Consider the following 21,703-nt stretch of genomic DNA (forward strand, 5'->3'; position numbering starts at 1 on the left):
GAGTTGCATTCAGTTTGAATGAATTTGATGTTTCCTAAAGCTGCAGAGATGCAGTTTGTTCCTAGATCCTTTACAGCAGCTGTCCATCTGATGCCCACTTTGACATCTGCTCTGTTGGGTGTGCGTGCTGCTGCTGCTGCTGCTCTCATGGGGTTTCTGACGGTCTAATCCCCCTTTCCAGGCTGTACCAGCTGGCACTGACCCATTCACTGGCCTTTTGCTTGCAGATTTGGGATACTCAGCAGTGCTGCTTGCTCTCATTTGCTTTTCTCAAGTTTATTTCAGTACAGAGTTCCAGTGGATTGCTGTGTGGACTGGGAAAGTAGGACACAGATACAGTGGTGCACTTGGGGCTTAGTAACACACACAGTACCATGTGGTGAAGGGCAGTGTGCTGCATCTCAGTTACTCCAAATGCCATTCCTTCTGGTACAGAGATACCTTAAGGAATTTTTTGGAAGGTGAATTGCTGTATGATGTCTGAAAAATGGTCTAACTGGGAAGAGAAAATGCTTTTCTTTGAAGTTGAGCACGTTGTGATTTGCATGCCTTGAATTCTGATCCTGCTGGTGACTGTTGTGGGGTGAACCCCAGTGCTGATGAGGTAAGGCAGAATTGCACCACGTAGGATCCACAGTCGTTATTTGCCCTGGGCATCCCAGGACATGTGAAATGGAGGAAATGCATGAAGTATTGTTTGTTGTGTGTGAAGCTGTATTGAATTAATCTGAGAAAGTTCAGCACAAGGCAGGGCAGCATCGAGGGCTGTCTCTGGGTCAGTAACCAAGCTGCTGTGGAGGGGGTTCAGTTTCAGGCAAATGACACGAGTCTGTGCATGTTAATTTTTAGATTATGCTTAGGCACACAGTAAATATTTTAAACTTTTGTGTTTGCAGAAATGGTTTGGAAATGTGGTGATTAGAGAGTAATAGTAATAATGAACTGTTAGCCAGGCAGAACAGAGTGGGCTGGGGGTTTAAGACAGGTGGACTTTCAGAGGTTGCAAGGACTATACTTATATCTGTACACCTACATATATGAATACAGCCAGGTGAAATAATTCTTACAGTTTTAATAAGTCCTTGGAAGAAATCTGTGTCTACGTGAGCTTTCTGTTAGACTCTTTATTTCCTTTTGAAAGACTTCAGAGAACAATAAAGGATTTTTAGCTGTAAAATTAGACTATCTGGAAGTGAAATAATTGCTAGGAGTATCAGCTGCCAGTCTTACATTAATGAAATACCTATGTTTTGATGTAACTTTTTGACCAGGCAGAGATCTTTCTTCATTAAATTCTTGATTATTTTTAAACCAGGACAAGATTAATGTTGTTAAGTGTTTATGAGCCATGCAGATGATTAAAAAGATGTGATAATTTCTACAAGCTGTTTAACCTTTACAATATTCCCTTTTTTCAGTCTATTGGAAATGCCAAAACTACCAGGAATGACAACAGCAGTCGCTTTGGTAAATACATTGAAATTGGTTTTGATAAGAGGTATCGAATCATTGGTGCTAACATGAGAACTTACCTCCTGGAAAAATCCAGAGTGGTGTTTCAGGTAATACTGATATAAACTCTTCATTTTGTTATGTCATACTTGAACCAATCCACTGTGTTCCACACTTCCTCTCCACCTTTGCCTACCTGATAGTCTAGAGCTCACTAAAAATGGACTTATCCTTGACTGGCTGCCTAAAGACATAAAAATAATAATTAGTTTGTACCATGCAGGGATGTTACATGAAGTGCTGTTGTGTATTTTAGAAGTAAGAGGGGTTTAGCTGGAAGAGAGTATTTTTCTTTTTTTTTTTGGTTTGAAGGTATGGAATTTAGAGTGCCTAAGTTCAGAATTACTGAATGTTGGTCATGAGTCATAACCTTCTGAGCTTGTCCTTCATTTCAAAATTCAAGCTTTGCCTTGGCAAGGAAGATACTCCCTTTACCAGCTTACTATAAATGCTGAGGCAAATGGTATTAGTTATTTTTGGAAAATGAAAAACGTTTGAGTGTGATCATTTCGCCCACCCACAGAATCCTGATCTATATTTAATGGTAATCTGCAGCTCTGAAAAGTGAAATCATGCTTTTTTTTTTTTCTTTTTTTTTTAAAGTGAAAATGTCTGCATGCCTCTTACTGTTGAAAATGTATTAAATTAACCAAGAAGGAAAAGATAGATGCTGATTTATCTTCCTTTTTTCCATGTGGCTTCTGTGCTCTTAATGTATTGCTAGATAAAGCATTATACACAGTAATTAATTTCTGCTCATGGTTGTTTCTGCCACTTGTTAAGTGGTGAAAAATAACAAATTCCTTTCTTTTTAAAGGCAGAAGAGGAGAGAAATTACCACATCTTTTACCAGCTTTGTGCCTCTGCAGCACTGCCTGAGTTTAAAACCCTACGATTAGGTATGCCATTCACCTTCGTTGTGTTGTGTGGTGGTAGGGACAGGGCAGCATCTCTGAGCTTCCTGAGCCATAGATCCAAAGGAACAATTGCTCCCTTTTAAATTCTAGACTTTTAAACCTTCAAATACTAAAATGTATTGAAAATAACTAAAATGACAGACCTCAGACTTTGTGGTTTTCTGATAAAACAAAAGTAACAGATTTGTTTATTCAGCAGACTCTAATACACTGCAGTTGCAATCAATAGGACTTAGTATGTCCTGGAGGGTGAAATTCTCTTCTCTTGGTTCTTTAAAACCTTTATTCTATTGTTCCAGCCACTAGAGGATTTTGCCCTTTCTGGTATAAGCATCTGAAAAGCTTATTTTGATGTGCATACTTTTACTTGGGCTGTTAGCAGCAATTACTTTACAATCTCTGCTAACCTGGCGATCAAAAAGCAGATAAGAGAATTTTTTCCTTTTTCAAATTAAAATGTTGATAGAAGAAAGTTTTGTCATTTGACAGGAGTTGGTGCTTTGTAAAAGAAAGGCATGATGATGGCCTTAGGATAGACAATCACCTCATCATTTTAAAAATTCAGTATAAATTTCAGGGCTTCCTGTATATTTTTAAAAGTCGGTTTCATAGCAGGAAAACTGCACAGCCTGTGCTGGTTTCTGAAATACCGTTCTGGTTTTACAGTGTTTCTCTGCTCTTCTGCACCATCCTGGCACATTTAGGATTCGCATCTGCTCACACAGGAAAGAAAGGAACTGATGTAATTATAACTGAAGAAGCCATTTAGCAGACTTCTCTTTCAGCATTCTTGGAACCTTGGCTGATCAGAAGAAAAGGAGTCTGTTAGTGCAGCTGGAAGCAGGGGAACCACTGAAGCCATAGGAATTTACACAGGAGAGCTACTGGTCTACCAGTGGAGCCCAGAGCTGTCCCCAGAGTGGTATGGAGCTATCTGTTCTCCAACCTCACCTCCTCAGCCTGAATGGGTCACACATACTCCTAAGGCTGAGCCAGGCCATAAATTAGAAAAGAGGAGAAAATGGAAGAAGATAATATCCTGATGCAGTACTAGCACAGTGATGTCTGTCACACGATTCCAAACTCTGCACCGACCGCTTGGTGGTTGGTTCGGACTTGAGGAGTAACTGCTTCCAAAGGGATTATTCCACAGGTGTGGAAGTCTGAACCGAGGTTAGGTAGAGAATATGCTTGGGCACCTACTGTGGGAATCAGGTAGCTTAAGGAATACTTACTTGCACAGTTAAATCTTGAAAAAAATCTTCTCTAGAAAAGTGTATCTTATGAGCCAGAAGGCGAAAATATACATATGTCAAATCATGGATTCTGCCAAGAGCAACTTAATCATGACACAGCTTTACAGATGGGCTGTGAATTTCTGCATCAATGTGTGTATAATACATGCTTTTTATTATTGCAGGGAGTGCCAATTACTTTCACTATACGAAGCAAGGTGGAAGCCCTGTGATTGATGGTGTTGATGATGCTAAGGAAATGGTGAACACCAGGCAGGCCTGCACTTTGCTAGGTAATTGGTAAATCACAGTCTTATTCCAAATCTGAGATACTAGCAACTGTTTTCTATATTATTTGTGTATATTTTTTTCATACTCTGTTGTGTTTAAAACCAAGGAGAGTTTGATAACCATGCAGAAGGTATGTAAATTGTAGTAGAATTACAGATCTAAGAGGAGCATACATTATATGAACATAAATGGTGGATTCCCTTGGTGTAACATACACAGTGCTGGAGGTCACTGACAAAGCACTTTGAAACAGCAAATTAAATGATTCATTTTAATAGATTTTTTTTTTCATCTGGTGGTAAAATGTTTTTGATAGAAGTGGAGCCAATTAGTACTGTCAAATGTCAAAGTCACACACAGCGGTCTCTGTTTTTCTCTCTTTAATAAATTTTTTCATCAGCTGCAGGTCTCTCCATTCAAAACATTTTATTCATCCTTTTCCAGGGATTAGTGATTCCTACCAGATGGGAATTTTTCGAATCCTTGCTGGCATCCTTCACTTGGGCAACGTGGAGTTTGCATCTCGGGATTCTGACAGCTGCACTGTTCCTGTGAGTAGTAGATGAGCTGAAGGGCACGGTTTGCACTCTGACAGGCCTGCCTTCTGCTTGTTTGCAGGGACCTCTTCTGAAAAAGAGTAAAATGGAAATGTGTTTATTTCTAATTTGCTAACATCTTCAGTCTTTTGCAGATGGATTCAACTCTTCTCAGTTTAGAGGCTTTAGACAGTACTGTCTGTATTACAACATTGGTGTACAATTATAACTGTAATTGATCTGTCCTAGAAAAGTCTAGTAGGCAAGCTAGCTTTGAACTCCTGAGCAGGTGTCTAGATCTTTATATTCCAACATGAGTATCTTCCCTGCACACAGTCAGTGCTTTGCCAAATGAGGTTTTTTTGACATTAAATTCCAAAATGTCCTAAATAATTGCAAAATAAATGCTTTGCAAAGTCCTCTGGGATGTCTAGACATGAGCATAGGATGTACAGATACGATTTGTGTGGCTCACCTAAGTGTCGTGGTTTTATCAGTTCTTTTTTGCCTTGGAGATCAGCAACAAGGACTGCATAGTCTGATCTAAAAACCCTCCTCACTGCTGAGGGCTGAGGCTTCTTGCCCAAGCCCATATTCTGGAGATGAGAAGCCAGATCTGGCTGGTCTCTTCTTTGGATTGAGTGACCAGTTTCTCCTTTTGCCTCTCCTTGCATGTCCACTGCTGGCCTGCACAGCCTTCATCTTTCTCTTGCTCTTGCAATAATAGCAACACTTGCAGGGTTTCTTTCTTGTGTCGCTGTCAGTCCCTTTCTCAAGCATCTGCAGTGGCAGTTTCTGGAGCTGAGACAACAGGTCCTTCATGGGGCCAGAGCTGACTGGTGTTCCTGCCCTGACACCACCTGCCTGTGGGATCTAACAGCTGCTTTGAAACCACAGCAGTAGTCTGGCTCTTCGGCGTGCCTTATAAAGGCTTTTGCTACGAAGAAAGCTCATTTAGCGATCACAGGTAGAAAGCTGGTGAGCCCCAGGACATGAGGAGCTTGCCTGTGTTGTAATGAGCATCTCCAGTGCAGGAATCCCACTGGCTGAGCTGGTAAAAAGCTGCAGGTTCCTGTGCAACCCTGGCCTGACACCTGGCAGGCAGTGGTCAGTGTCGGCTCCGTGGCATCATTGCCTGGGCTGTGCTGTTCTCTGGCAGTAGCCACGTCACCTCAGAGCTCTGTGCCATGCAGACTGCTCTGCTGGGAGGCACTGGTGTGGTCCTGGAACAGTGGTGCTGCAGGGTGCTCAGCAAAGGCATGCTGCTGTGGCAATGAATCAATTTGTTTAATGTCAGCTTGAGCAACCCTAATGTGACACTCATTTGTGCAGTGTTCATAATTATTATTACTTTATCATAGTCTTCCAAGCCAGTAAAACATGCTCAGTTAACTGGATTTTGGAGGTGTAACTGCATGGGACCTGTATGCTGTAAGAACTAGAAAAAGCCCCAGAGAAGTCACAGGGATGTGGAAATATTGAAAGCTGATGTACCCTGAAGGGTACATGTGGTAACAGTCCTGTGCCATCTGTCCTTGTCAGAACACTGCTTGTCAATGTGCTGCTGAGCCACCAGGTGCAATGGGAGCATGATCAGGAGGCAGTGCTAGGGGAGCTCCTGAGGAGGAAAGACCTGTCTGCCTCCTTGACTTCTAGTGATCAGTTTGCATGTTAGTCACAAGCTGTAGTATCTTATTGAGTGGTAAATGCACTGCACTGGTTTTTATGCAGAAATCTTACATGCCCATCTCAGCATGCAAGCCTTGCTGGTTGATTTTACCCAGTTAAACAAAGCTCAGGTTTTTTTCTCCTATACAGTCCGATTTGAGAGCTAGAGGACATCATTGTGTGCTGCAATCTCTGAGTGTTTGTCTCCAGAATTCACTGAGAAAACACTTTGTTAAGTACTGAGACCAGAGCACTGAAGCCCTTCCATACTACTTGTTTCTTGGCTCGGGCTGTTCTGCATTGCCCATCACTCCCTGCCGTGTCTGTATGTGAGCAGTCAAGAGCCCCACTCAGGAGCTGCAGTCCATTTGGCCTGAGGCAGTAGTAAGAATTCAGAACACCAAGTCCATCCCAGCAAAGCCAGACGATTCATTTTTGTGAAGGTTTCAGGTTCCCTGTGTGAAGCATTTTGGTGCACACAAGTGTAGTAAAATAAAAGCCTTTAAGGAAGCTTGTTCACTAACTCACTCAGCAATGTGAATGTGCTGAGTGGGTAGGGAACTTGCTACGTTTTGAAGGAGGAAGAGCTGGGGAAGTTGCTGTTGCTGCTTATTGTAGGATCACTGCAGGCAGGCAGTTCTGTTTGCAGGGTTGTATGTTTGCTATGGGTAATATTGTTTCAATATCTAATGAGCCTGTTTTTATTAGCCCAAGCATGAGCCCCTCATCATCTTCTGTGACCTCATGGGTGTGGAGTATGAGGAGATGGCCCACTGGCTTTGCCATAGGAAGCTCGCCACTGCCACCGAAACCTACATCAAGCCAATTTCCAAACTTCATGCCATCAATGCCAGAGATGCACTTGCCAAACATATCTATGCTAATCTCTTTAACTGGATTGTAGATCATGTGAACAAAGCCCTCCATGCTACTGTAAAACAGCATTCTTTCATCGGAGTGTTGGACATCTATGGGTGAGTTTTTGTCAGAGATACGACACTCTTACGTAATTATCTGGCTGCAAAGAATCTTTTTCTTTATCATCTAGCACTGCATGGATTACACAAAAAAGCCCCAAACCCTAGCAGCTGCTTATTCCAGCTGAAGGAAGTAGGTGTTTAGTTTTGACATACTATCTAAGATCTTTGTCATGACTTTGACATTTATAGTGGGATTTCAGGTTTTTGCTGTTGGTAGTTCATTTATCTGTTGCATTGTGGAAAGTTACAAGGGAATTTTCATGTCAGGTTCCTCCAAGCTGGCACTTACAGAGAGGATGAAGATAACTAATGTGCTCTCCAGGAACATCAGTCCTTTCCCTGCGTTCCTCATCCCTGCCTAGAGAGGAAGCATCACTGAACTGCCTATGTAGTGCAATTTGCTGTTTCCCTGTGTGCTTTCTTGCTTGACCTGTGTTATTTGTGCCTGAAATAATTAATTTAACTGGAGGGAGGGAAATAAAAATTTTGGGGTAATTTTATCTTTTTTTTTCAGTACACTAGTAATTTTGAGTATATGCATATTTTAGATTTGAAACATTCGAAATCAACAGCTTTGAGCAGTTCTGTATCAACTATGCCAACGAAAAACTGCAGCAGCAGTTCAATATGGTAAGTAGGAAATGACTGGCATTTCCTCTTCCCTTTCCTCTCATCCAAGTCCATTCTGCTAATTGGGTCCCCAGTGGTTAGGATGAATTCCTTCAGTCTATTAACCAGCTGTCCTGGCTGTGGGCTTTGAGGGATGGGGAAAGATCGACTATCTCCTAGAAATAGATTTTATGACTAACGGCTGCTCTGGGACTATTTGAAATTCCGATCACAGTAACAATTATAAGGCAGAAGCAGTGCTTGGCAATTAAGACCCTGAGATTGCCTGTCAGTGAGAGCACCGTGTGGATGAAGTTGGAGTCAGTGGTGTCTCTGTAACCTCCGAGAGCCCCTGGATGGGCAGGCGAGCACGGCTTCGCTGCTGGAGATCGGCCGCCTGCGCTTCCTCCCCGGTGTTATTTTTTGAGGCTTTTCAGCTGCATCCTGAAGTTGATGAATGACGCGTGGCAGAAGGCGGCTCTTCCCCCTCCTCCAGAGAGATCACGATTCTCTCCTCAGCCTTAGTGACGTTTGCAATTACATATCTTACCTGCATAATGATGAGGCAAGTTATTTCTGCCAGGGCTGTTGCTAGGCTCTGCTGCAGCACCGGGATAGCTCTGAACTCTCGTTGTGATCGCACCTCTGTGGCAGCGTGTGCTCGCAGGACCGGCTCCCCTGTGCCCTGCTTAGTCCCTGTGTGTCAGGGAGTAAGCAGGGTGCTGGAGCAGAGGCTGGGCTTTCCAGCCTTGGCATGTCCTTTCTGTGTGGGTAGTGCCATGGTTGGCTTCAGCTCCGTGAGTGGGATGTCGTACCTGCTGGGCACAGGGCTTCTTGGAGTTTGCTCAACTCTGCAGCAAAATCTAGTTGCTGTAAGAGCTGTCTGTAATGGTTCTCTTCTTCAGTAAAGATCACTGTGCCCCTGTTCCCTTCACTCCTGTGCAATTGCTGTAAGCACCTGCCTCACGGAGGAGGGGGTGCCAGGGCTGTTGCACTGCTGTCCTGCCAGGCTGCCAAACCCAGTGCTGGTGAACACGGACCCCTTGGGCTACCGTGCAGGCACACAGGGTGGAGGTTGCTTTAAATTAAAGCCCTGTGGCTGGTGGCAGCCAGCAAACCTTCATGTAGCTGCCTGGAGCAGCCTGAGCCCTGCTGAGGGCCGCTGCTTGGGAACAGCCCGACCACCCGGCCCTGCCTGGTGCCCACCGCCCTCAGGGAAAATCAGGTCTGAAGGCATTTTTCACCACCTAATTGCTAGTTCCTTCACGCTGAAAAAACGGGTTTCTGTTTTCTTTCAGATCTTGGGTTGGATATGAGTTGCCAGTAGAACGCTGCCAGGGCTTCCCTGCCAGGTGCAGGGTGGGAATGGGTCCCGTGGGCGCGGTTCAGGAGCGCAGTGTTGGGAAGGATGGCGTTAAGCTAATGAGATAAAGGGATAAACAGCTTTGTCAGGGTGGTTCTCTGCTGCCTGACAGATGTGTGCTGGGGAGCTGTGAGATGTCTGTGGGCTGTACACTGAGCTCGAGGCAGCTGGGACTGGCACCCCAGTTCAGGTGCTGTGGCACCCCAGACCCTGCCCGTGCTGCTTGGTGCTGGTGCTGGGGCACTCCCAGCATGGGTGCACCTGCCACAGCAGCATTAAGTGTGCAGAGAAATGTAAATGGGGGATGAAACATCATAAAAAATAACTGGAGTCAGCAGTCTTCTTGGTTTTTCAAAGCACTTGTTCTATTAAGACCACAGTTTGCCTGTTTAATGTCTTATTCTGCTTTTTCCTGAAGTTTTAATTCCTCTCTTATGCACTTTTCATTAAAGCTGTGCAGGTTATTTGTGATAATATTTTTGAATAAATATACAACTACGTGGTTACTGATATTTGTACCAGATAAACCTGTCACAGAATTTTCATTAAAGGATTCTTAGTGCTAATACTCCTTCAGCTTTTGCCGAAGAGTAAATTTTAATGCAATGCATCATGTTAGAAAAAAAATCAGCAGCCATTTAAGAGGAAATGGAGCTCTGTTCTTTTACAAGGAAACACAAAAGTATTTATAGTGAAATTTTGCTTGAAATAGAACAGTGCTCATAATTTCCAAATCATGAAAGCTTGGCATATCCCACTTTATAGGTTGCTGTTCCTGCACTTGAAGCTTTCTGGGTTTTATGTTGGTTTTTTATATGAGAAAAGAGCTTATAGTAATTGTGGGACAATATAGTAAAAAGATAGGGTATTTGCAGAGAATATGGAGTGCTTTAATTTAGTCTGTTGTTTTTAGGCCAGGAAAAAAGGTTAATTTATTTCTCATACACTTGTTAAAGGGTTTATTCAGTTGAACTAGTGTGTCACTTGACAGCCTGGATTAATGTGCCAAAATGAATTCAGTTGAGAGTTCAATGTATTTATTCTGCATTTTATTTCACAGAAAACTGTTTTCTTTTTGCCCTGTAGCATGTCTTTAAGCTGGAACAAGAAGAATATATGAAGGAACAAATACCATGGACCTTGATTGATTTCTATGACAATCAGCCGTGCATCAACCTCATAGAGGCCAAAATGGGAATTCTGGATCTGTTGGATGAGGAGTGCAAGGTGTGTGTTTGAGGGCTTTCGTAGAAAGGGGTCATCAGCTGTCCTGCTTCTGGGCCTCACAGGGAGAAGTCATCTGCAGACAGTTGTCATTTTGACACTGCTGGTGCAAGAGTTTGGAAAGCATACAAACAGAATTGGCAATTACAGGAGGAGAAAAATGGTTGTAGTAATGAACCCCCTCTCCTCCCCCCCATCATGTATCTCTGTCTGTTCCTGTGTCTCTGATCAACTTTGTTTGGACTTTGACAGTTTTCTCTTCCCTGAGGATAGCGAGTGCAGTCCTTGGTCCTGTCACATTTCCCCAAATTGCCACTTGCTTGGTGTTTCACCCTTTGTCTTTTATCTTGGTTTATTTTATGCCAAGCCATGTACAGGGGATGGCTCAGAGTGTCTGCCTCAGTGGAAACCCAGTGTGGGGTTCCTTTGCATCACAAAGTGTCCCCAGAAATCTCTAACAGAGCTGGATGAGTTCTGCTCAGCCTGGTGCCGTGCCTTTGGGTTCCCCGCCCTCAGGTGTGTGACACTGGAGGCACTGCTGGTGTCAGATGTGTCCCAGCAGGGTGACACTGGAGGCACTGCTGGTGTCAGATGTGTCCAGCAGCTGCACCTGCTGCCGAGCAGTGCCCAGTACCCGGTGTGGAGCAGGAGGTGCACAGCTGGGTACTGTCCTTGATTTGGGCAATGCTGGGAATCCAAGGAGCTGGAATGTCAAAGCAAACCATCAAGGGTTGTCCCCATCTCCTTAGAGGCTTTTGCTAGTGAAAAGTGTTCAAGGCATTTTAAGTGGATTCTGTATTCTTTTCCGTAGATGCCAAAAGGCTCAGATGATTCCTGGGCCCAAAAGCTGTACAATACTCATTTGAATAAATGTGCTCTCTTTGAAAAACCACGTCTGTCAAATAAGGCCTTTATCATCAAGCACTTTGCTGACAAGGTAAGGACTTTTCCTCCAGTCCTGCTTTCCTGCTGCTGTTGGGAGGGGATCCTGGGGCTGCTACAGGCAGGGACTGGGCAGTGCCATCCCTGGCTCTACTCAGCTCTTGCAAAAGTGTGCCTGCCTCATCCCCATCAGGAGGAGAAAGTGAACTGGCAGCTATGCAGAGCCAGGGACACAAACGAGCTCCTATCACATGCTGTAACCACTGACCATCCTTTTTGCAGACATGGAGGCTTAGTGCATTTGCAGCTCTCAGCATTACTGTGTCAATTCCAGTTATGCAACAGAAATGTACAAGAAAGGAAATCCTGTACCCCCCCCCACTCCTTTTAGCTAAAGAGCAGCAAGGAATTAATGCTGGTTTTGCTACCATCTCAATGTGCAAAGAGGAGAGAGGCTAACACACCCTTTTCTATTGCTGGAGCAGTGTGTGCTGCTCCCACCCTCGCCTCGGCTGCTCAGGGAACAGCTATTTCTAGGGAGCTGGCTGAGGGGTGTCTCAGTGGAGTGCATGTCATGTTCAGCTCCCAGTGCTCGTCAAACTGAGCCACTCAGGTTAAAACAAAATATGTGATAATCCCATTTATTACAATTGTTCTGTTATACAGAAAAGCTGCCTCTGAATATTGTCAGCTTTGTCAAAAAAGGTTTCCAGAAGCTCTGGGATTCTTATCAGTAGGTCTGCACATGCTGACATGAGGGGTTGGAGGCCTTTATCTGCCTCCAGTAGGTTTCTCCCAGGCTCCTGAATTTATGTGTAGAAGAAGGATCCTGTTCTTTTTGCATCTAGTGTTACCTTAATGAATGCAGCAAGAACATCTCTGTAACTGTTTAGATTCACGAGTTCTGTTTTATTTTGTGGATGAGAGAAGAAGAAGGAATTAATATTTCATAATCTGTTCATTAGGTTAAACTTTGATATAGAAAGCAAGGCTTTCCTAGGTCTAGTCTGTGAGCAGCAAGGTCCAAGGAAAGGTGAAAGTAGCTCCAAGCAGGTACTATCAAAGCTCTAAGCTCTGATGTGCTGTCTGTACTAAGCATTTTATGTTTTCTGTCTGCTTATGTGACCGTACACAGACATCTTGGAGGAAAAACAAAGCCACAGCTGTCAGGTCAGGGGTCTGTGCTGCGGGTTCCTCCTGGATGAGGCAGGGATGCTGCTGCCCTCTCCTGGCACAGCCTCCCGCAGAAGGAGCACAGATGGTGCCCCAGGCAGTGCTCAGGGTGGGCTTTCAGCTGCCGAGAGACCCTGGGGACATCCTCTGTCCTCTTCCCTCTAGGAATTCCCTGAAATGTTCTGCAGCTCAGGGTGTAGTGTCATTGTGCAAGCACTGATAAACAGACTTCTGACAGTAGTTTTGGTTTTCTTTCAGCCTTGAATTAGGACAGTGACATAAATGGTAGGTTTTTATCTGACACTGGCTGTTCTTTGGTCCAGGAGACCCTGTAGCCCTGTGACAGAGGATTGTTATGTATTTTCACAACATTCAGACATTTTATGGCTTCTGGTAAAATTAGTCCTTGTGAGCACAAATGAGGCATTTCCACAATAAGCTTCAGGCAGATGTACTTAACTGCCTCCTGGCTAAGGAGAGGAGATACTTTGTTCTTGGTTGCATCTGGATTTCAGACAGCTCTGCAGCCCTGATGAGTTCAGTGCAGGAGATGCTCAACACACGTTTTGATTGTTCACCCTTACGGAAACCATTCAGTCATGCTGCCTTACCCACGGGCACCTCTCAGCAGTGAAATGTGTCTGGTATAATGCAATAGCAATATTCCTCTCTCTCTATTTTAATGTTGTATGTTTTACTGGAAAGCACTCTCTTTGAGGAAAATCTATATTTAATGAAGATGCACTTGGGAGCTGCTATTTTCAGTATATAAAAGAATTATATTTTAAATGTGAATGTTACAGCTGGTAAATTCTATGCAAGTTATTCTTATTTAATTTCTTTCTGTGGTAAAATGATGGCTTTCAGGTGGAGTATCAATGTGAAGGCTTTTTGGAAAAGAATAAAGACACAGTTTATGAAGAACAAATTAAGGTCCTAAAATCAAGTAAGGTTAGTATAAAGGTTTTTTTTCTTCTTCTTTTGCAGTTATGAATCCCTTGAATTAAGGATCATATAAAACTCCTTAAAAATCTAGGAAACATTTCTCCCTTAGTATCAGATCAGCTGAAATTCAATATAGTTTGTGTTTTTCTTGGTTATCTTTATGAATTTAGAAAGTCTGTATCCTAATTTTTTTCCACGTAAGATCAGTCTGTTTAGCCACTGATTTCACTGTTTGTGGTTTGGGGGCTCTTTTGTTGGGTTTGGGCTTTTGAGTGGGTTTGGGGAAGGGGCTTCTTTTTCACAAAACTTTGCTATATTTTCTGTAGAGATGTCAATGACTTCTGATATACTGTAGGGGTATAAGAAGTCTTAACAGTTAAGCCCTTAATTTTATAACCTGAAAACAGAAGCTCCTTGTCTATGGCGTGACAAGTGAGCAGAAAATTTCTGAGGGAAAGACAAGTTCTGTTCCAGAAGCAAAATGAGAGAGGAATAAAGTATATAGACCCTAAGGGCACAAACCAGAATTGACAATCTTGTCTCCTTGCTATCTATGAAAGAAAGATAACATCTGAATTGAAAAATACTGCATGAAGGAATATTATACAACAGGCCTTCAGTGGCATCGCCTGCATTGTGTAATGGCAGAAACACTGGTTGTGCTCTCAGAAATGGGAAGGCAATTAACTTGACATTGCACAGTGGTGGCTGTTGGGAATTTGCTGGCTCTAATGGCTCAGGAAGCTGGGTATCAAGGACAGGCCATTTAAAATTATGCTTTTTTATCAGGAAAACCAATGTTTTTCTCTTCTGTTTCTATTCTGAGCTGATAATATGAAGCTAAATGATTAAAACATGTGGTGTAATGAAACACCACAGCAGACTTTCCACTGGGAGAAGTGTTGAAGTGGTGTAAGGGAAGCCAGTTGCTGGGGGTGGAGGGGGAGGCAGGTGGCATCTTTGGGGAGCTGGTAGGGGCCAGCCAGCCACTCTGTGCAGGGCAGAGGAACAGGGTGCTCTGAGGGATGTCAGCCAGTGACTGAGGGACAGGCAGTGGGGACAGAGCTGCCATAAGAGCCTGACAGCAGCTTGGGCAGGCTCAGTGTAGCTTGAGACAGTTCAGTCTAAACACTAAAAAGAAACGTGGTTTTACCCCATGGTAAATTTTGCCAAAACCAGTGTAAAGAATGTTTCATTTTTATTTTTCATCAGCACCTCTTTGTTAGTAGTTGTAGTAGAACTGCATTTCTGATTTTCACTTTATTTTGTTGGTGGTGGCGTTTTCTGGGTTTGCTGTGCACATCCAACAGAAGGTAATTCTAAATTGAATGCATCATCTGTCATCCTGCCCATGCCCAATCTCACATACAGCTTGGATGCATCTTTGCTCTCCAAAGTGCATGACACACTCTGCTCTCAGCAGGCACTGTAGAGTTCAGCTATTTACTTTGGCCTTCTCTGTAAATCCACCCACAGAACCTCTTTGAACTAGTTCAGTTTCCATGCATGTATCATGAAAGCAATACAACAGTCCTGGGCTTTTATGCTTGCTACTGGCATGGTTGTTAAAATCTTCTCTTGTGGCTCTGTATTGAGAGAAATTATCTGTAAGATTGTTAGCAGCATGTCTGTTAAGTTGTCTGAAAAAATTACAGGGAAGAAATGCTTGTTGCTTGTTTTCTATCACATAAATTATCTACCCTTTGATCAGTGTTTCCCCTTTCTTTAAACACTCCTAGTGTTCTGCGAAACAAAGAAAATCGATGAGGTACTAAAACCCAAAACCAGACAGGAACAGGAATGGCCCTGCAGTGTGGATTGTTGCAGCACTGCTCCACTATTGCTGGCCTGTACTGGAGAGGCCAGACACTGTTCCTTTCTTCTACCTGGGGACACTTGGGCCAGTGCCTATGAAAATAGTGCCTTTGATATGCACTTGCCCATTTTTACAGGCGGATTTTCCCAGGGTTGGAGAAAGGGAGTGAGACTTGGGTATGGACAGCTTAGAAGAACTCATCCGTCTGCAATCAGGAGCTTCAGAAAAATCATGTCACATTCAAACGAGTTTCTGTATAGGCTGAAAAGACCTGGCTCTGTAGCTCAGATGCCTGTGCACACCAACTCACTGCATCGAGGGCAGCTGACAAGGAGGTGGTAGCCCAATCATCCTCAGCTCTGAGTTGAGTCAGGGGAAGGGAAAGACTAAATCACCCTCTGCAAATGTCATTCTTCCACCAGCTACAGAGGTAGACTCAGGTGAGATAAAGCCAAGCTGTGATACTCCTTTCTAAGTTCAGGAATTTAGGATACCTTTGTAGCATCCTTAGTCATTCTGTTTTGCTAGAGTGCTGTGCTGGATGCTACTGGGGAACATTTGATGCCTTCTCCCAGCCCATCTGGCACAACCACAGAGCACAGGTGCCATTTTGTTGTGCAGCGTGTTTCATTGGTTATTGTGTCTGCTCACCAAGTTTCATAAGACAAAACCAATTTTTTAATTTTTTAGGTTGTACTTGGCCCAAGCACTTTCTAAGTACTGAAAAATGAATGTTCCTATCTCTTGGGAAAAAATGCACAGATGCTAGATATAAAATTATTTATGGACAGGTAGAGAAGTTCAGATTCTCTTATAATGGTTCTGAAGTGTTGTAGTTGTCAGTAGAAAGACCTGGTGGTGTTATTTTTAGTTATAAGTTACTTCAGAGCAGCTGTGATGTATCAGTATGTTTTGTAGCCATTGGAGAAAGGGAACCAGAAGTCCTGTGTGGTATTGGAGGGATGTTTCAGGTTTTTCCTCCACTCCCACTGGCAGGGAGTAGATCTCAATCAGATAAATTTGGCTAGTGGGTTTTTTTTTTTTCAGTTGATGGTTCCTCTTTTAAGCTGATTATTTCAAGTTGGAGTGATAAAGCAGGAATCATCTTTGCTGCCTGCTGCTTTATTCAGTGTCCCAGATACCTCTCAACCACAAAGGAGACTGCTGCACCATTGGAATATGAGAGGACCCGGTTGGTTTCCTCCTTAGATCAAAGCAGCCATTTATAATTGCAGCCAGTAGCTATGAAACTGCTGTCAGTATCTAACAGATTCACATGGAAGCTATTGTTGGCTGTATGAAAAAAACCTCAAATCACAATTTTACCTTCAGAAGGAGACTCACTGATCAAACCCACAAAAGTTTTGGTATTAAACCATGGCCCACTCACTGTACCACTTAGCTTGTCTGCTTTTTGCATTTGTCTCCTGTGAAGTTCAACAAAAATGCAGTTCTTAAAAAAACTGAGCCTGGAATTTAGCCTTAAGTGCAAACAGGTGCAGTCACTTGCTGGATTCTTACCCTCTGTGTGTTTTTTATTCTGTTCTACCAGTTTAAGCTGCTGCCAGAGTTATTCCAGGATGAGGAGAAGGTCCTCAGTCCCACATCAGCAACCCCTTCAGGGCGCGTGCCCCTGTCTCGAATGCCTATCAAACCTGCCAAGGCCAGGCCAGGCCAAGCCAGCAAGGAGCATAAGAAAACTGTGGGACATCAGGTGAGTTAGAAGATGCAGCTCTGTTAAATAATCTCTCCCTTTACCTCCTTTCTCATAGGTCCCAAGGCGTGCTGGTGCCTCATAGGATCCTGTGCGATTTTGAGAGGTGCAGCTTATTACACCTTGGAGTTTGGAGCAAATAGTCCCTAATTACTAATGCTCTGTGGCACACAATTTCAGGGGGGCTATTTCTTATTGTGGTGCCAAACCCCAAACTGATGCTTTTCAAAACAGATTTAACATGGATGCTGAGAAGTTTTGAAAATCTTAAACTAGGTCTTTTGGATCATGTGCTGCTTTGTCTGACTCAAATCAAAAGTGGGGTTCAATCCCCAGAAAACCTGGTTCCAGTTATGAATATGCCAAACATAAGATATCCACCTATTTTTGCCATAATTAAAAGTATGAAGATGAGGTCCATTTTCTGAGGTTATCTCAAACATGACTGAGCTTACTGAGGCTATTCACTGATATTTTTTTTCATTTTCTTTTTCAAAAAGTTTCGAAACTCTCTTCATCTGCTGATGGAAACCCTGAATGCTACAACTCCTCACTACGTGCGCTGTATTAAGCCAAATGACTTCAAGTTTCCATTCACGTAAGATGCCAGTTCCTGTGTGGTTTGAGTAGCCCGTGCTGGGAGGGGATTGCCCAGGGCCACCGAGGTTCAAGGCTCTGCTGAACCTTGCTCACTCAGGAGCAAATACTGTGTCTCCTTTCTCTGGTTATGGGTTCATTGTGTGTGTGTACGTGTATTACAGCAGGAGATGTTCGGGATTAATAGAGGGAGAAATAATTCCTGATACCATTTTTTTGTTTATGGTGATACATGAGAAAAAAATTCCAACATTTTCATTGCTGGCAGTTTTAAATGTAACTGGCAGTTTGCACTCCTTGAGCTCATTTGACATTTGCTGGAATTTGCTTTTTCAGATTCCAAAGCCTATTTCATTATCTTTTTTTTTTTCATGTATGAACTTGCTTAGAGCTTTTCTCAAAGCCCAGGCACACAAAGACTCCTGTAGCTCTTGGGCTGACCAGCAGGAAGTGCCAATGGGCTCAGACAGTTCTCTGGCCAGGCTGTCCTCTGTTACCCCTGAATTTCAGGAGCACCTTATTCGCCACCCATCACATCCCACCCCTGCTCCCCACTGTGCCACTTCTGTCCCGGGTGTGCACACAACCAGGACCCCCAAGTAATGCAAACCTAGTCCCACACCCACCTTTTGTTCCTACCTAGATTTGATGAGAAGCGAGCAGTGCAGCAGCTGAGAGCTTGTGGTGTGCTGGAGACCATCCGCATCAGTGCCGCTGGCTTCCCTTCCAGGTGTGTTTGCTCTCTTTGGATTGCTTTCAGCTGCAGTTCTTTTTAAGGTAATGCTCGTTGTTGGGACTGACACTGTCTCTGCTGTTGGGACAGGTGGACGTACCAAGAGTTCTTCAGCCGTTACCGTGTTCTGATGAAGCAGAGAGATGTCCTTGGTGACCGAAAGCAGACCTGTAAAAATGTCCTGGAGAAGCTGATTCAGGTATCAGACTTAGTGCTGAGAGCATTTGGAATCTGCAGGAATAAAGACAGTGTTGCTTGCTCCCTCATAGCCACACTATTTTAGGACTTCCACAGAGTACTAAGCCACACATGTATTGTAAGCTGTAGCTCTTTGACTGCTGTTCCTTTCAGCTTAGAATCAAACAGCCAACAAAATTAATTTTTTTCAGTGTGCCTTTGTATATTCTCAGTTTTTCCCTCAAAGGAGTACTACAGCCTGTAGACATAAAATACTATTCTCTTTCTGGTTTAGTTCTGAAATTCCCGATGTGTTTGAGCAGCAGCAGCATGCTTTGTTCTGCCCTAGTCCTGATACCATAAGTGATGTGTGCGTGTCTGAAGCCCCAGCTGCTTTGTTTGCACTGTGTAATGTGGTCGAAGATGGACTGTTCAGAGGGCTCGGCTACAATTTAAGCAGAAAATTGTACATGTGCACTGACTGTATTGCTTTCATCCTCTGGACCCCTTTGTCACCTCCTGTAGCCTTCCATGTCATCATCTTCATGGCATTCTCATCTAAGAAAAAATCTCAGGATGCTCCTTTGAGCCATGCTTGTGGCCTTATTGTATTAATTTTTTAACAGAATCATACAGACAAAATACCCTTCTTCACTACTTAAGTCTCAGATTACCCAAAATATTACACAGATAATTTTGCCTCTTTACTAACTGTGCTTTCATTTAGCCCTTCATGCCTTTTTTTATGCACTAACTCTTAATGCTGTAACTTATCCTCTTTTTACCTCTGAAAATAGGACAAGGATAAGTACCAGTTTGGTAAGACAAAAATATTTTTCCGGGCTGGTCAAGTAGCCTACCTGGAAAAAATAAGGGCAGATAAGTTGAGAGCTGCCTGTATCCGCATCCAAAAGACGATCCGAGGCTGGCTGATGAGAAAGAAGTATGTGCGTATGAGGAAGGCTGCCATCACCATCCAGAGACATGTCAGAGGGTACCAAGCACGATGGTAAGCACTGCTCAGGGCAAATCCCACACCAGCCTCAGTCCAGAGCCCTGTAAGTAGGGCATTGAGATGTGATACATTGGTTCTCGCCTTCCTATACTGCCCGAGAGGAAATGGTTTTCCAGGGAAATGAAGGAAATTGAATATAATGAGTGTGTGTGTCCTGCCTGGTTTTGACCTTTCTGAGAGGACAGTAGCACCCTGGCTCTATGATGCAGAAAACAAGTAGTAGTAGATGTGTTGCAGGTGAGGTAAAGCAGGACTGTCTGAGTCCTCATTGCTCAGTTTCCATGTGCCCTCCCATCTGGGTCTGTCCTGCTGGAGAAGCTATTCCTCATCAAGGGTGCAGCTGTAAAGGGACATTCATCAGTCAGTGATTTGTTTGGATTGACTTCTGAGGGATGGCCATGAGGCCAGAGAGAAGGGCAGGAATACAGGTGGTATTGTTCAAAGACAAGGCGGTGATGAAGACTATAATAACCAACCTTTGGAAAGAGGCTTGTGTTAAGATGCTTTGTAATTGTCTTACTGCGAGAGCCAAGAACAAGGAAGCATTTTCTACTAGCTGAGGTTAGGAGAGTAGATCTGGAAGATGACATAGTGGAAACAGCTTTAAAGGTGGAGAAGAGGTGATGAGAAATTAAGCTAAGTTTACCTTGACAGTTCTATAGTACAGTTTTTAGGGGAAGTGAAAGCATTTCTCTGTAAAGCTTTGCAAGGTTTCTGTTAATTTGTCATTCTGTTGTACTGCCACACAGCAGAATAGCAAGTAAATATACTGTGTCACTGACAATATTAAGAGGAAATTAAAGATATAGGAAATTGAAAAGCAAACAAGCATTCAATCACTGGAACATAATTACAGGTATTATTTGTAATCTTCCTTAGCTATGCCAAGTTCCTGCGGAGAACACGAGCTGCCATCACCATTCAGAAGTTCCAGCGCATGTACGTGGTCCGCAAGAGATACCAGTGCATGCGAGATGCTACTATTGCTCTTCAGGCTCTCCTGAGAGGTTACATGGTCAGAAACAAGTACCAAATGGTGAGAAATCATAATGTATTTTTTCACTCTACCTCTATTTCCACGTACTTTCAGGACGAAGCTGCTCTGTTGTGTTGTCTTGGGAGTTGGAAATGCTTTGTGTGCATGCTGCTAGGTGTGATGCACAAATGAAATACCAGAGCATGGATTGAGGGACAGCACCTGGAAGTTAGAAATACCTAATACTGCCATCAGCTTGTCATTTTAGACATATTCTTATTGTCATCTAATATAGGTGTACTTAGACTTTCAGTGCAGCCAGTGGAGAATCCAGCAGGAATTTGCAGCATTTCTGACTTTTTCATTTGTTCTATAGAACGTCGAGGCACTTAAATACTGAAAATAGCCTTGCTTTAATCTGCCTCCATGAGTCCAAATCAGTATCGGTTACATCAGGATACATGTGATGCACTCACTACTGGTCCTCTCCCATCCCTGGTTTCAGTGATTCTGAAATGGCTGATGGAACACACTGCAGGAGACCTATGTTACAAAGAGATCCCACCAAAATAGGATACTGAAAGTTATCCACAGGGGGAATTTTTGTTTTATTTTTTTAATGTACAGTGGTTTTTGTTTGGGGATAAGTTGATATAATCCTGTCCTCATGTTATTGATAATATTTTCCTGATTATGTTTGATAATAAATTATTCAATTGAGAAATTAGAATCTGGTTTTCAGTGGTTACAGGGCCGGAGACAGAACTGTGATTCAAGCTGCAAAGTGCTAACATGTTTCATAGCAGTTTTATCCACAATAACTGTTTTAGCCAGGCTCAAAAGTCAGCGTGTGTTTCACTGAAAAAGTAGCTGAAGGAGTTGTGTTGTTTTCCCAAGTGTGTAGATGCTAAGGGCATGCAGCCAAAAGCTATCTCATGCTTATGTGCCATATCTTTCTCTTTTAAATTTGAAGTTTCTGTATATTTTTCATTTGTATTAAAGATGCTACACAGTCACATGTAGCATTCTAACACAAACTAACCACAAAGCCAGAAAACAAATAAACCTTGGTAAGAGTTTCTTAGTAGCAAGACCCCTGTGCTTGACTTGGCTGTTCTTTTGTGTGGGTATCCACTTGCCTTTTTATTGGAATTCCTAGCACTCTTGTTATTACAAATCATATTTGTGATGTTAAACAGGATGTGTTTTTAACAGTGGTCTGACAGATGTGACAAAGTAACACCTGGGTCACAGCAGTAGGCGGCCAAAAATCTTCAGGAAAATGGGAGAGGTTTCTCTGTGCCTTGTTAGTTGCATGAGTAATACACACCCCATCTGTC

At 43.2% G+C, this 21,703-nt stretch overlaps 1 protein-coding gene across 17 annotated transcripts in view; it reads left to right on the forward strand.

Moving 5' to 3' along the window:
* The window catches only part of MYO5A (myosin VA), an 88,360-nt gene that overhangs the window by 35,947 nt on the left and 30,710 nt on the right, over positions 1 to 21,703 (forward strand). For 10 of the 17 annotated variants that reach the window (XM_042038978.1, XM_042038985.1, XM_042038987.1 and 7 more), the window contains 16 exons: positions 1,419 to 1,562; positions 2,330 to 2,411; positions 3,850 to 3,957; positions 4,400 to 4,506; positions 6,868 to 7,133; positions 7,688 to 7,769; positions 10,198 to 10,338; positions 11,147 to 11,272; positions 13,258 to 13,341; positions 14,646 to 14,648; positions 16,704 to 16,865; positions 17,366 to 17,463; positions 18,106 to 18,192; positions 18,286 to 18,394; positions 19,170 to 19,381; positions 20,267 to 20,423. In XM_042038978.1, coding sequence (XP_041894912.1) covers positions 1,419 to 1,562; positions 2,330 to 2,411; positions 3,850 to 3,957; positions 4,400 to 4,506; positions 6,868 to 7,133; positions 7,688 to 7,769; positions 10,198 to 10,338; positions 11,147 to 11,272; positions 13,258 to 13,341; positions 14,646 to 14,648; positions 16,704 to 16,865; positions 17,366 to 17,463; positions 18,106 to 18,192; positions 18,286 to 18,394; positions 19,170 to 19,381; positions 20,267 to 20,423 — 1,968 coding nt within the window. The remainder of the gene's footprint in view (positions 1 to 1,418; positions 1,563 to 2,329; positions 2,412 to 3,849; positions 3,958 to 4,399; positions 4,507 to 6,867; positions 7,134 to 7,687; positions 7,770 to 10,197; positions 10,339 to 11,146; positions 11,273 to 13,257; positions 13,342 to 14,645; positions 14,649 to 16,703; positions 16,866 to 17,365; positions 17,464 to 18,105; positions 18,193 to 18,285; positions 18,395 to 19,169; positions 19,382 to 20,266; positions 20,424 to 21,703) is intronic. The other 7 variants (XM_042038979.1, XM_042038981.1, XM_042038986.1 and 4 more) reach the window with 1 other exon arrangement.

This window comes from Corvus kubaryi, unplaced genomic scaffold, assembly GCF_017639235.1.
Source record: "Corvus kubaryi isolate FWS band 111438036 unplaced genomic scaffold, C.kubaryi_AGA036_p1.0 37394, whole genome shotgun sequence".
Lineage (NCBI taxonomy): Eukaryota > Metazoa > Chordata > Aves > Passeriformes > Corvidae > Corvus > Corvus kubaryi.